This window comes from Kogia breviceps, chromosome 3 (genome assembly GCF_026419965.1).
Source record: "Kogia breviceps isolate mKogBre1 chromosome 3, mKogBre1 haplotype 1, whole genome shotgun sequence".
Taxonomy (NCBI): domain Eukaryota; kingdom Metazoa; phylum Chordata; class Mammalia; order Artiodactyla; family Physeteridae; genus Kogia; species Kogia breviceps.
This window is the reverse complement of record NC_081312.1, coordinates 91,945,789-91,960,317: the sequence shown is the minus strand read 5'-3', so window position 1 is coordinate 91,960,317 and position 14,529 is coordinate 91,945,789. Positions and strand designations below refer to the sequence as shown.

At 42.9% G+C, this 14,529-nt stretch overlaps 1 protein-coding gene across 2 annotated transcripts in view; it reads left to right on the top strand.

The window, feature by feature from the left end:
- Positions 1–253: 253 nt before the first annotated feature.
- The window catches only part of FBN1 (fibrillin 1), a 256,582-nt gene continuing 242,306 nt past the window's right edge, over positions 254–14,529 (top strand). The window contains exons 1-2 of one of the 2 annotated variants that reach the window (XM_059058585.2): positions 254–332; positions 1,519–1,863. In XM_059058585.2, coding sequence (XP_058914568.2) covers positions 1,700–1,863 — 164 coding nt within the window. In that variant the 5' untranslated portion in view covers positions 254–332; positions 1,519–1,699. Of the gene's footprint in view, positions 333–712; positions 890–1,518; positions 1,864–14,529 lie in introns of those variants that run through there. The other variant, XM_067029215.1, reaches the window with a different exon arrangement.

Here is a 14,529-nt window from a genome sequence, read left to right as displayed (position 1 = left end):
ACAGGCCTCTGGGTCGGAATCCCACTCAGACTCTTGGAGCATCTTGGGTTCAGCCTGGGTGACTTGAACCAAGGCTCAGAACCGCACCTCGAGTGGGCTCTCGACGCCGGTGGCAGCGGCGGAGCCCCCTCCCCCGCTCGCACATCAGCCCCGGCCGCCGCCGCGCCCCCGCCGCGCCCTGCCCCGGCCTCCGGGCCTCCGGCCTCAGCTCTGTGCCCAGCCCGAGAGACACAGTGAGGCGGCGCCGGGCAGACGCGGGCAACCGGGACGCGTCTCCTCTCTCGCCGGGGCCGCTGGGGACTCCGAGCCGCTGTCTCCATCGCGCGTTCTAGGTACAGGTGGCACAGCCTTCCGCGCCCGCAGGGCTTCCCAGATCGCGGGGGAGGCTAATCTCGGGTCTAGATCTTCCAGCCGCACTGCGGGTGAAACCGCTACTCGACTTCTTCCCATTCCCTCAAATCCTCACCCCCAAACGCGAAATCCCAGGCCGGGCAGGACCCGATCACCTCTGCCTCCTCCCACTGCGCTAATCCTGCGAGCGAGGGAGGCCCCCGCGCCGAGGCGGTGGCTGGCAAAGGGGAGTGGAAAGGGAGGATGGATGGGGCCGAGGGTGGGGTGGTGATGAGGGGGATGTAGGAGGGGGTGTCATTTTCTTTTTCTTTCTTTTTTTTAAAAAAGTATTTCTCTCGCGAGAAACCGCTGCGCAGACGATACTTGAAGAGGTGGGGAAAGGAGGGGGCCGCGGGAGCCGCGGCAGAGACTGTGGGTGCCGCAGGCGGACAGGCGGCCACAGCTGGGACAGCTGCGGGCAGAGCGGGGCAGCGGCTGCCGCGGCCAGGACCGAGGAACAGCTGCCACCGCCTCGGAAGCCGGAGCCGCCACTTCTCCAGTGGGTGCTGCCGGGGTCCCGACAGGGATCGGGCGGCCACCGGGGCTGGAGCTTCAGCCACGGAGGCTTTTGCGTTTGCGCCGCGCTGAGGGCAGGGACAGGGACTGGGGTGAGGGGCTGTCCCGGAACGTCCAGAGCTGGCGCTGGCCCTCCCCTGCCTGACAGCTTCCTGGCCCGGGGCTCCCGGTGCCGGGCTCGGCGTCAGATGCTCGGGGGGCGGTGGCAGTGCCCGGAGCCGGCCGGGGACGGCGCGGCGGGCTTCCAGCCCCGCGGCTTGGCGGAGAGGACAGGCTGGGGAGCTGGGGCGTCAGAGCGCGCATTGCGCGCAATTCGTGATAGTAAAAAATAAACCCAGCGAGGTTGCCGCAGGGTTTAGAACTGCTCGGGACATGGGTACTTTGCGGCGCTTTTTTCAGGCGGCGCCCGGGAGGCCGAGGGGCTGGCTGGAGCCGCTGCCGCCGGGGGCCTGGGCTTTTCAGCCAGCTGTGGACCAAACGGTCTTCACTTACCCAAAGTAACTGCGCCACGCGCAGGCGGCGCGCGGGTTGGGCTCGGGAATGGGGACCCCGAGGCTTCAGCATCCCGAAGCCCTGAATGTCTCCCCCGCTTCGGCGATTTGTCTGTTGCAGCTGGCAGGGGCCGCCTGAAGTGGGAGCAGCGCCTGGAGAAGGCGGGAGGAGCCCGGCCCGGGGGACGGGCGGCGGGAGAGCGGCACCCCGGCGGCGCGGCGCGCTCCAGGGCGCAGCGGCGGCCCCGGACCGAGCCCGGGGCGCAGCGAGAGACGGCGGGAGCCGGCGGCCGCTCGACATCATGCGGCGAGGGGGGCTGCTGGAGGTCGCCCTGGGATTTACCGTGCTCTTAGCTTCCTACACGAGCCATGGGGCGGACGCCAATTTGGAGGCTGGGAACGTGAAGGAAACCAGAGCCAGCCGGGCCAAGAGAAGAGGCGGTGGAGGACACGACGCGCTTAAAGGGTAATAGAACGGGCCAGCTCCTTTGGTGTGGGTGACCCCTCCCTCTTCTCCCGAGTATCAAGATCCAGAGGAACTGACAGGGTCGATTCTCTACAGTAGAAGGATCCTTGACTAGACCTCCTGGGGGCTCCTTAGAGATGCAAGGGTTATCCAGTTATCGCCACGTTTGTGGCTAACCCACCTTGCCTCTACGCTTTAAGGATTTCTGCCCCAGAGGAGAGGTCATGGCTAAAAGGAATCTTGGGCCATTGTCGAGGCTGATTTGGGGAGGCGAGAAGGGTTCTTTGAGGAAGAAGGGGAGGAGCTGCGACTGAGAAGAGGAGCAGAGCCCATCCTTTCCCTTCATACCAATTCCGGTTGTGTTTAGGGAAAGTACTTGCCTTGTGGGTATCTTTGTGGATGCTCTGTTTGGAAGGGAGCAAGGAAAGAGGGATTTCAGGGGCAGACAGAGAAGACAAATAGTTAATGGTTGGTTCTCCTCAAAGTTATGGTTATTAAAATTAGGGACTGAATTTTCCTTTCAGATGTCTACACTGGAATCAGAGCAGGGCAAGTGTTTCTGAGAAGTTGTTTTGCGGTTGTTAGAAGCTCTTTATTTCATCCGGGCAGTAATGCTGTTGTGGTTGGCCTTGAAGGAGTGTTTTAACCTGTCGTGTGTGTAACTCAGGTGCAACTGAGCATTTCACCACCTTCTTATGCCCCTATTACAGAAAATGTTTCAGCAGAAAATATTTAAATCAGGCAGGTTGACTGTGTAAGGATTGCCAGTTCCCTGAATTGAAGAAGGGTGGGAGTACACTTCCCTTAAAATTGTTCAAATTGAAAAGGAAGTATCTCTTTCTGAGAGTGTTTAAATTCAAGCCTCTGGAGAAGCAGCAGGATGGATTATAAATGATCCATTTTGTCTCCTTGGAGGATCCTGTAATGAGCCTAGACAGTAAATACACAGAGGTTTCTATTAAGTTCTTATGATTCTCATTGCTGCTCTTTTTTGAGTAGTTGTGTAGTTTGATTATATGACGCTGAGTGACCAAGTGATGGTGTCCACTTAGATATGTGGCTGGACATTTCACGTCTTCTTTTTTGTTATGGGCTGTTGTTATTATATATATGTAGTGAAATTTGTGTTTGTATGGCTCAGGTATGGGAAGGAAAAAGTACAGTAAACTGAATGGACCAGTTTTTGAGTCCTGCTCTAGATCTGGGATGACATGATTGTCAGGGCCAACCACTTAGGCTGTGGTGAAATATGCATGATTTTCTGACCCTAGGAAATAGTTATGATTAACTTAGTTCCTTCCATCTTGGCCTTTGTGGAAAATAAATCACGGATTCCAACAGTGCTGGAGAGGAAATTTGCTTATCATGTTAAGCCTGATACTGATCAGGCAGCAGACATGACTTGCCCTGTGTGCACGGCCCATGGCCAGTTCAGTAGATGGACTGAAACTGATTTTCACCCGTTCTCAAAAGGACCTGATTTAGCCTAGCATTTTAACTTCAAAAAATATATTTCTGCCATATGTATTATCTTAATAGCTAAGCTTGATGGCATTGCTCCCATAGAGAGAGAGGAAGTAGGGGTTTAATTCTGTGGATGAAGGTCTGCAGGGAGACATTAGGCCTAGCCAGACATTTGTCTCATCTCTATGTGCTATCACCAACCAGCGTGTTTCCTCGGGGGGCCCTAACTCAATGTGAAAACAGAAACTAAGCCTTACTTTGTTGCTTAACAGGCTGTCCATGCTTTTACTCACACCAGCACTTAGTTCTTCTGGGTTTTACATTTTTTTAAGTTTATAAAGAAACACTTCTCTATGTTATAGTATTTGGTCACTAACGTGGACGTTACCTTATTGCAAACTCTTCATAAAGCCTTCCCCCAAACATGGTATTAATAGATCAGTAGTTATGAGTGTTCCTAATTCTCATGTTATCTTATGAGATTTTGCATACATATGAAAAGTTTAACAAATAATTATAATTAACCTTTATAGCATAATATTATATATTAATATGCTATATAATGAACCTTTATAATATAAAGGTTTTTATTTTTATAGTTGTTATGTTATCTAAAATGTTATGTGTATATAATATATGTATTATATACATATACTTGGGGTAAAAAATAAAAATTTAAAAGGATATACAATTAAAAATATTTAAATGTAAATACCTCTCAGACACCATTTTCTTATGTATTTTTCTAGAAATAGTATAATACATATCCAAATATATATATATATATAATATATATGTATATATACACACACAGATAAATATGTGTGTGTATCCTTTTTAATGCATGGAATATACTGTACATACTGTTCGAACCTTGCTTACTTTTATATATCTTTAGTGCATCCATCTATCAACTCATAGGGATCTACTTTGTGCATTCTCTTGGAGTATAGAATCCCATAATGATGGCTGGAACATTTCCCTAATGGTGGCTCTTTAGATTATATTAAATTTTTTGCTGTAACCAACATTCTTCTACTTGCATGTTTGTGTACATGTGAATATTTATATGTAATATAAATTAAGAAAGGAAAATAGAATAGCTGGATCAAAGGTTTACCCGTAAGTTTTAAACAAATGCCAATTTTGATCTTAAATTTGAATAGCATTTAAGATGTATTCTCTCTGCTTATTGCTATTACAGTTTCACATGAATAAGTCTTTTAACCACACCGTGCTGTATAAATCATCAGGAAAAAGAGCAGTTGTGTGTTCCATTTTTCCAGTTATTGCTTAAAACTTCTATTTTTGCTAGTTAAAATATTACCGGCTTCAGAACCAACCATTACAGTAAAACCTGTTTACCATTTTGATGCACAGTTTATGAAGTGAAAGTGATTTGTAACCTCTAAGTCCACCTGATGCCCAGTTGGTGGCAGCAGCTTTCAGCACCTCACTAATATTTCCTCTAGGTAAAAGGTGCTTTAAACTCATCAGTGTCTTCCATTTATTCGTCTGGGCTCTCCTACAAATTACTGGCTTCTTCTCTTTCTCTGATGTGACAGGTGACCACAGAATTTGCCTAAGTATTCTTCTTGGGATATGTATTCCTTTCCTGTCAGCTCCTTTGCATCCCAGACTAGGGGCCTGCGTGTTTTTTCCCTCTTTGGGTGTGTAGTCCTAGCCTGTCTTTCTCTCCTCCCATCCTGTTGCAGGTGTTCTTTTTTTTCCCCCCTTCTCACTGGGCAGCAGAAGTTGTTCCACAGTGGAAATTTAAGCATCCTCAAGTTTCTTCCCAGCTTTCACTGTGTTTTCTTAGAGTAAATCGCCAATTTCTGTTTTTACAGGAAATCCTTTTTTTTTTTTTTTTTTTTTTTTTTTAGGAAATCCTTTTTTTAATGGAATGAGTGTGGTCCCCAGTCACTCTGAAAAAATTACATTTCTCTGAATTTTGAAATGAGAGTTTTGCAAGTTTCAAAAACGTTTTCAAGTAATAAATGTGTAGTAGGTTTTGTTTGCCTGGGCACTGCTTAACGTGTGAAATGACTTTATGAGATAATAAAATCCTAGCTTTATTGTTTGAATTTTAGTTCAGTAGAGTTTTTCTCAGCTAAATTATTTTTTTTTCTAAATTTTAATTAATTAATTTATTTTTGGCTGTGTTGGGTCTTCGTTTCTGTGTGAGGGCTTTCTCTAGTAGGCTCAGTAGTTGTGGCTCACGGGGCTAGTTGCTCCGCGGCATGTGGTATCTTCCCAGACCAGGGCTCGAACCCGTGTCCCCTACATTAGCAGACAGATTCTCAACCACTGCGCCACCAGGGAAGCCCCTCAGCTAAAGTCTTAACTTCTGTGATTAGGCAAAAAGTGTGGGAGACAATCTAATTTAAAAAAAAAACACATAACTCTACTTGAATAGCAGTACTTATGCACCATTTATGTATGTTTGCCTTATTGCTTTAGCTCCCAAATAAGGAAATATTACAGTTTCCCATCAAAGGGAAAAATTCTTTAGAGTGAAACCTCCTTTTCCCAAATCTCTGATAAGATGGACTGAGAACTTCTGTGCTTATTGCCTGGCTTATAAGTGTATGAGACTGGTTGTATTTCACACAATTTGTCCCCTTGTGCATGATTCCTTTTGGTCTTTGTTTATTTTTTTCCAGGGGTCTTGTTACCAGAAAAATACACATGGAACAGTTCATACACAGGATAGATCATGTGATGGCAAACTCAGAGGGATTAATTACACAGAAGTGTTATTAAAATAAAAAACTTTAGCAGGGCACACAGAAAAAGTTCTGTAGACTTCATGAAGTCCATTTTACTTTATAAAGAAGACTTTAAGCCTTCATCTGAAGTCAGATAGGCTAATAATTAAATATGGGGAAAAACTCCTGCAGTGGTATGGTTTGTCATTTCATTTACTAAATAGATTAAGCTAAAATATTGCGACAGCATTAAAAAAAGATATTCTTAAATGAAAGGTTTCAGCAATTCCACGTTTTAAACAAGAAGATGGAGACAAAATATTATTTATGGGATTTATTTTGTAACATTTAAGACACAGAGATTATTTACAAAAATGCATATGTTGTTGGTATCACAAATTAATTTAAACATATTGATACATCAAGTTATAGTGAAATGAGGTTAGGGATGATGGAAATGGCAGTACAGACATCCCTACAAGCTTATTCGGAATTTTTTTAAAAAATAGTGAAACATTCCTCTGTCTTCTTGTATAGCAGGTACTTTAAAAGATTATAGTATTATGCTACTGGCTCTAAGCAAGCCAAATGCTGGACAAATTATTAGAATACTCACACATAATTTGTTTGCTTTTTCCTGCAATAAACCAAACAATAAGCCTAACCAATTTCTGAATTTTAGCCTTAATTTTCAAGGTGAAAATAAGATTCAAAAAATGCTTTCTTGAAAGAGAAATAAACTGTATTAACAATTTCTTTGCGTCTAGAAACTAACCCAACAAATAGGCCTATTCTAGAAACTTAGAATTTTGTTCCATGAAATTTTTAAAGAAAGCTGCAATCAGTAACATATCAGGCCTATTTCAGAATAGAGTTGCAAGAGATGTTTCTCTTTCCAGGGGAAACTGGTATGTGTCTTAAGTTCTCATCAATATGATGAGCTATTTAATTCTTTCTGTGTCATTTTTCACCTTGGTTGTATCCTATGGGAAAGAATAGCAAGCTCTGGTGTATCACTCACTATTGCACTGTACATATATTATTCATTTAATACACAGCTCCTTTATGAGGAAGATTCTACCTACTTGCCCATTTAACAGATGAGGAAACTAAGGGATGCAGTTTTTCATTAATTTTAGTTATTCCTCCAGGGACATAAATTAGTAAGAGATAGAGTTGGGCAATCTGGCTTCCTAGTGAGTGCTCTTAACCAATATATTTTAATGATTCTCAATTACAATAAATCCTATATGTGGTAACTTTCTTTCTTCCACATTCTTGATACCTTCATTTCACCAGAATCTTCTACCATTGCTGTGGAGAAAGACTCAATGTTTATTGAAGGCAGATGCAGTCCTATGACTAGGGACGCATCTTTGTGGGAATGGGATTTTTCAGAAAAGACTTCACAGTGAAAGTCTGTCAGGGGTCAGCAAACCGTGGACCAGACTGCCTGTTTTGTAAATAAAATTGTATTGAAACAAAGACATGCCCATTTGTTTACGCTTTATCTATGTCTGCTTTCACACATAGTGGCAGAGTGAGAGTAGTTGTGAGAGACAGTAGGGCATCGCAAAACTGGATTATTTGCTGCTTGGCCCTTTACAGAAAAGTTTTGCTAATCTCTGGTGTATGTGATAAACAAATGACTATTTAGTAGTACCGAGAACTTCTTGAAGGCTCAGTTTTTGTTTGTTTTATCATGGGGTATACCTAGGAACTGGGCACATGGTAAGAATTCAGTAGACAGTTTTTGAATGTCTGACCAATTTGATTGATTGACTGGGTAAGGTAAATTATATATATATATTAGAGCTTGGAGGAAGTATAGGAGAGAAATAAGGAAAAATTTGAGTGAAAAAGGCATGAAACAAAAAGGATATAAGGTGTTTGGGATTGAGGGACCTTGAGTATGACGGGCAGGGTTTGCACTGCATGGCTTCGGAGGGCACGGTTCATAGTGTAGCTAGTAGTGCCCCCTGAAGGTGTGCAGCATGCGACCGTGTGTGTCTGTCCATAGGTTGGGGTGGGAGAGGGACTGAAGGACACATGATGCTACTATCTGATTGTTGTGAAAGCTGAGGATGGTGAGCGAGTAAAGGATTCTAAGATGGGAACATGATCCGATCTCTGCCGCTCTGGCCAAAGTGTCAAAGGTATATGGTTTAGTGAGTAGGGAGACTAGAGGCAGGGAGATTTGGGAGGCTAACAAAGGAGTCAAGTCATGGTGAGAGTGGGTGATGGCCAGAGCAACAGCAGTGGAGGGGGTGAAGAGGAGGCTCGAGTGGCGGCATGAGCAGTACTTGACCACTTGGTTGTGAGAGGCAAAGGCGTGGAGGCACCTGGGGTGCTCCCACGTCCACATACATTGAAACTTATTATATGTAAAAACATTATAGCATCATTAATGAGAAACTAAAGAGAGACAAAGTCATTCCTAGTCCCTCTACTACAAGGAAACAAGCTCTTTTTGTTTGTGAGTGTTTTGGTTATCTTATTGCTATGTAACAAATTACCCCAAATTTAGTGGCTTAAAGCAGCAATAATTTTGTTATTTCTTATGATTCTGGAGGGCAGGAATTTGGACAGGACACAGTGCGGAATGTTGTCTCTGCTTCCCACAATGTCTGTTGGGTCTAGAATGAGTAAGATGACTTCTCCACGTGTGTGTTTCTGCTTCTGTGATCATGGACTGGCACCTGCAGCCCTGTTTACTTTGGTGTGGTTGATCCAAATGGATGGACAGAGGAAGGGACTAAAGGAAGCAAAGAGACTCGTCTGGCTCTGCTGGGGGCCTTACAGCTTTTAAAGCTATCTCCTATGTGATCTCCTGCCTAGGCCTGCCCCTGAGGATGGGGCCACTGAGTGTGTTTTTGGAAATGGGGAAACTGAGCCCCAGGTGCAGCTACCAGGCCTTGTTCAGGGAAAGTGTCTGTTGGGGCTGGATCTTGAACAATAGCCTCTTCATCTCTGGTCACATGTTTTAACCCCATATGTTGTCCACAGACTGAGCTGAATGGCTAAGAGCTGGCTGGAAGGGCTTGAGTGGGTTCATATGTTATCAGGGTTGGCTGGGTTTCTTGCATGCAGTCTCAGATTGTCTCCCTTTCCATATGGATCATACAGCAGCATAGCCAGACTTTTTACAAGGCAGCTCAGGATACCAAGAAAACAAAAGTGGAAGCTACCAGACTTTCTTCAGACAGCCTGGTCCGAAATTCCATGCAAGTCACAGACCTTGCTCAGATTCAAGGGCATGGACCAATAAGCTCTGCCTCTTGATGCAGGTGAGGGGCAGCCTATGTCTGCAGGGAGGGGAGGAATTTGGGGCAGCCTCTTTGGAGATAAGCTACCACAGTGAGGCAGCGGGTTTTTGAGAAGGATAATCAGATGTTTCAATTCTAACTGGATCGAGTCTCATTGACTTAGTTTCCCATTGAAGATGCTTCATTGTATTTTGCTTACTGCAACCTCAGAATGCAAAACGCTGCATGAATAATGTATCTCTGTGATCTTTTAGATTAATGTTAAGGGCATTGTTCTTAGTTTGCATTTAAAGAACTCACAAACCCCAGGAATAAAATCATAGTTCCTAAAAAACTGGCAAATTTTGTTTTTACAAATAAAAGAATTATAAAACTCCTAACTTTCCGCCCATTTCCTTTAGCCTCTAAGAAACTCAGGGACAAATTTAATGCAGTTACTTAATTTTATTAATTTAGGTATCTGATATGTTTTACATTTCTTCTACGTGAGATTTTACTTTCAATTTCTATTAATAGCCCCATTTCTGTATATCTGTTGGTATAATATACCTCAGAAACATTTTTTTCTGGAATCAGGGATTATAATTAGTAAATAAAGATAGATGTGCAATCGTCAATAGAATTGGTATTGTAGTGAGCTGAACTAGATTATTTTTTGCGTAAATGGAGTAACCACATTATTAACAGAATAAAATTGGGTTAGGAATACAGTTGTTTGGATTGTAGATCCAAAGCTCTGTTATATCAAATCCTAGTTTTAAGTTCTTGTGACTTACCACTTTCTCAAGTGGCTTTTTTTTTTGTGGAAGTTATCACTGAGTCTATTTATTCAGCCTCCTCAGAACGGAAGGGAGAGAGGAAAATTCGCTATCTCCACCATTCCCAGCCAAAGATGTATTCCAGACGGCAAGCAGGCTCAGAGCAGGGGAACTGTGCAGTTAGACAAGTGATTTGGTTCAGTGTTTTGAAGGGTTGTGAATTCCTAGACCATCAGTCATACTTACATTCAAATATAAGTATCCAAACACATCTAAGTCCAAATATAGTACAACCATTCTATGATGTTGGTGTTGGGAGGCAAGATTTATGTCGGCTCTATGGACGCATTATGTCTGCTGTTAAGTTCGTGGTTTTGAACTGAAGTGTAGTAAAATCTCTATTAATAAGGAGATGTATTCCAGAGACAGGCTTTTGTTTTCAGATGCTGAAACTGAGGCCCAGAGAAAGTTCGTTAGAAAGTGCTCAGGGTTCTTATTTTCTTCTCGACTTCATAGGTGTGGAAGCTGAGCCACACGGTGGCAAAGGCGGATTTAAGTAGAAGTGTGTTATTGGGTAGGAGATTAAGCCTCCTATTTGTCTTCTTACCCTAGAAAGGGTGACTCATATCTGCACGTCCTCAACTGTGCTGCAAATAAGCAAACTTCCTACATCATGTGGGCATGAACCTTTTTTTTGTTCTTATTTATTTGGCCGTAGGCAGTGTGATCAGTCTCTCAGAGGGCAAACCTGATGGCAGGCTGCGCACTGGAGTTTTAGCTCCACAGTTCTACCTTGCTGTCAGTGGAAGCCTCCAGATTAGGTGGGCTTGGGTGGGATGGGGCTTTTTAAGGGAGGTGATTGCTAGGGAAGGGGGTAGGGAGGGGGTGGAAGAAAGAGAAGTGGGAGTCTTCTCTGGGGGTCTTATGGGTAACTCCTTCCGTCCCCACACTCACACTGATAATTAGCAATTAAAGCATCAGATGTCCTAGGATGAGCCATGGCAGTTCTAGGTCTGTAAGCTCAGACTCTTCTCTTATAACTTGCTGACTCAGCTATCTACACTACTAATTTATAAATTTAGATTCCAAGCAAGAAGCATGCCAGTGAAGAAAAAAAATCTTAAATTCTTGTCTGTATCATCTATCCCACCAATTTTGTAGAACACTTGCCTACTCCAAGTGACAACTATTTATTGAGCATCAGCTATGTTTGAATTGGACCTAATGCTGAATTCTCCGAATGAACACCCTGTCTCAAGCCTGTTGATATTATTATCTTCTTCCAGTGATTCTAGGCAGAGCTACATGTGGACTCTCTTTCTCTCCCTTTACTGATGGGGTTAATGTCTGAGCTGATGTGAACAAGTGCCTTTCAGGGAAGGACTTGCTATACAACCTTCAAGTCGGCACCTAGTTTTTAGTCTTTCATGGACTGCTGCTGCTTCACACCCCAGAGTTTAGGCCACTGACCTCAAGTTTGCAAATTTTATATCCCATTACCACCCTGTGAGCTCTGTATCCCCCAGGGCCACATAGTTGATGTTTTAGCTGGAATCTGAGAAAGTGTCTGCACATTTCCTGAAGAGTTGGCTAGGAGTGATTTGGCAGTTCAGTCATAAAAACCCAGAGCTAGTGGCTGGGGTATACGTTATAATTACCACACACTGTTTCCTATTTGAGCCTGGTTGTGGGTAGCTGGGTAGAGTGGTATTGCTTGTGGGATTATATTTGAAAGGACCAAGGAGTCATTTTCACTGAACACTAATAACCATTGGCTCTGTTTTCAGGGAGGCTTGGAAGTGTGGATACAGACATGCCTGGGGTCAAATCCTGGCTCCACCACCTACTAGGAAGGAATCTCAGACAAGTGCCTTGACCTGTCTGAGCCTCAGTTTCCTCACTTGTAAAATGAGATTATAATACTCACCTTTCTGAGTTGTCCCAAGATTTAATGAGATAATACATTTCAGGTTCCTAGTACAGGGCCTGATGCATTTATCTAAAGTTAGATGATCATTAATATCTGGATACCACAGTCTCCACTTTCTCATCTTGGAGCTAATTACTTCCAGAAACATAGGAAGCAAACTTGAACTTCAAAAAATTTTAAATTATAATCTTAATGGAAACTTACTTTGTGTGTGGAGATCTGGTTGTACATACCTAAAGGCAATGTATGGATAAGGTTTTTACTTTTTTCAATTTCCCCTTCCCCCAAATTATTCCTTATTAATATTGCCCCCCCCCCACTGCCCCACCAATGCGCTCAAAGAAGTTTGCATTTTTTTACTGGCAGATCTGGCAAACAGTCTTGTCTCCTTCCTGATGAACACTTTTTTTTTTTTTTAAGAACCTTTGTGAAAGGAATTTATATTTTAGGAAATGGAAGCACTGGCCTGAAAACCACTTTCTTTGGCAGTATTGCAAAGAGATGCCCTGAGAGTTGGGACTGTTTTGTGGTCACATGGTTGGCCGTTTTAGAAATGTGCTTTAATTGCCTTATCAGAGTAAAGATTTGGTTATGATTGGGTAGACAAGATGACCACTGGTAATTCCAAGTCATACTACCTTTCAGCTTATGATCTCAGAGGTAAAGAGAGAAACTCTTTCCCAGCGTTCACACATCAGATCTCACTGAGAACTCTGGCACTGCTCCTGTCACATGCCCATCACTGTGACCAAAGAAATTGGGCACTTGGGCTGTCCAGGACTGAGGGATGTGGAATGGGTTCCTCTTAGGAAAGAGGAGTTCAGGTAGCAAAACAATAGGAAGGATGCTGAGTGGGAAACACAACACATCTGCCTCTGGACCAAGAAAGCTCCCTTTTCCACAGACCCAGTACTCCGTCTCGCTCCGTCGTTGCTGTTCTCTCTAGGCGCCTTGTGGACAGGCCTTGCTTGTGTGATTTGGGGCCAGGCTGACTCAGATTAGCCGCCCTTGAGAAGAGCCATGGCCTTCACTTTCCAACTGAGTATTCCCTTCCTTTGGCTTCATGCCTTGCAGCAACGTAATGCTCAGTCAGTACAAAGGGATTCTTATTTGTTGTTTTTCTTCTGTGCCCTATTTCTTTTGAGAAATTGAACATCTTTTTAGTTTTTTCATTTTCTTTTAATGATTCCCATTTTGATTTTAACAAGAGTTGGCTTTGAAGAGATCTTAAACTCTTGAACATCTGAGAAAGTGGACCAAAACATACATTATCTTAATTTAGACAAAGCTTTGATAGAATTCCTGTATCCTGCGCCCTTATACAGCAACCTCTGGTTAACTGATTGCCAGTAAACTCTAAGAAGTTGCGGTTGCTTCATATTTATTCACAGCCTATAAAAATAAGACTGCTTTAAGTAAAGAATAATTTAAACAGATAATAGTTATTTTTCTGCTTGTCATTAAAAATGTTCAAATTACCTAATATCTCTCATTCCCTTGGGGTAAATCACATAACCACCATTACCATCAAAGTTAATAAAAAAGCAAAAATATAGATACAAACAAACAAACAAATACCAGGTACTTTCTCTACTCTGCCAACTTCCCAGGAAATAAATAAACCTCAAATAACAAAATAAGCTTTTCTTTTTAAACTTTTGAAAACCTTTTAAGAATTTTACAAGAATATGTACGCCAGGTTTTCCTACTTCTTCTTCTTCTTCTTTTTTTTTTTGTCAGCAATTCTGACTTATTATATTGTTGGACATTTGGCAGAATTCTAGACAACATGTCTAATTTGACCTTGGATTGACCCAACTGCTCATATGCATTTGGGTCCCTCCTTGAAAATACGTTGACACATTGTTACACATCGAAGAATCAGAAAACATAACAGGCTTCCTTGCTAAATTATTTCCGCCTTTTGTTTCCTGTTTCCCATGACTATAAGAATTCTTGCATTTGTGAACATGTCAGCCCTTTTATGGACCGGATACAAATCAGTACCTTTCCCCTCAAACTCTTTTATTAACTGATAGATTTACGTTTGTCATAAAGAAAGATACGGTATCCTTATGAAAATGAATCATGTCAGAAAGTAGTTCAATGCCCAAGGGAACCCATTCCCTGGGCTAATATGCTTAATTATTTGCACAAGCATGATTAAGTCATTTGTTCTTGGATTCCTCGTCTAATGAACATTAACCTTATTTGAGTAGCCGCATATGTGAGATTCACAGAAGCATTTTGGTTCTTGCCACTTGCTTAAGATGGTAAACATGGTGGGATTGGACTGTTATTATATCTAAATGGGGATCCCCATCCTGCTCAAGAATGTTGAGTTGCATAGCAGATAGAAACGGTTATTATATGAATGAATTTAAAAAAAGCAGAAGTGTGGTGTCATGATATGTAGGAGAGTATGGCTATAGGATGAACTAGGCCAGATGCTGCTGCAAAGTTGTTGTTTTCTAACTTTTTAATATGGAAAATTTCAAATATATACAAAACTAGAGAGAGTACTTCAATGAAGCTCCAAC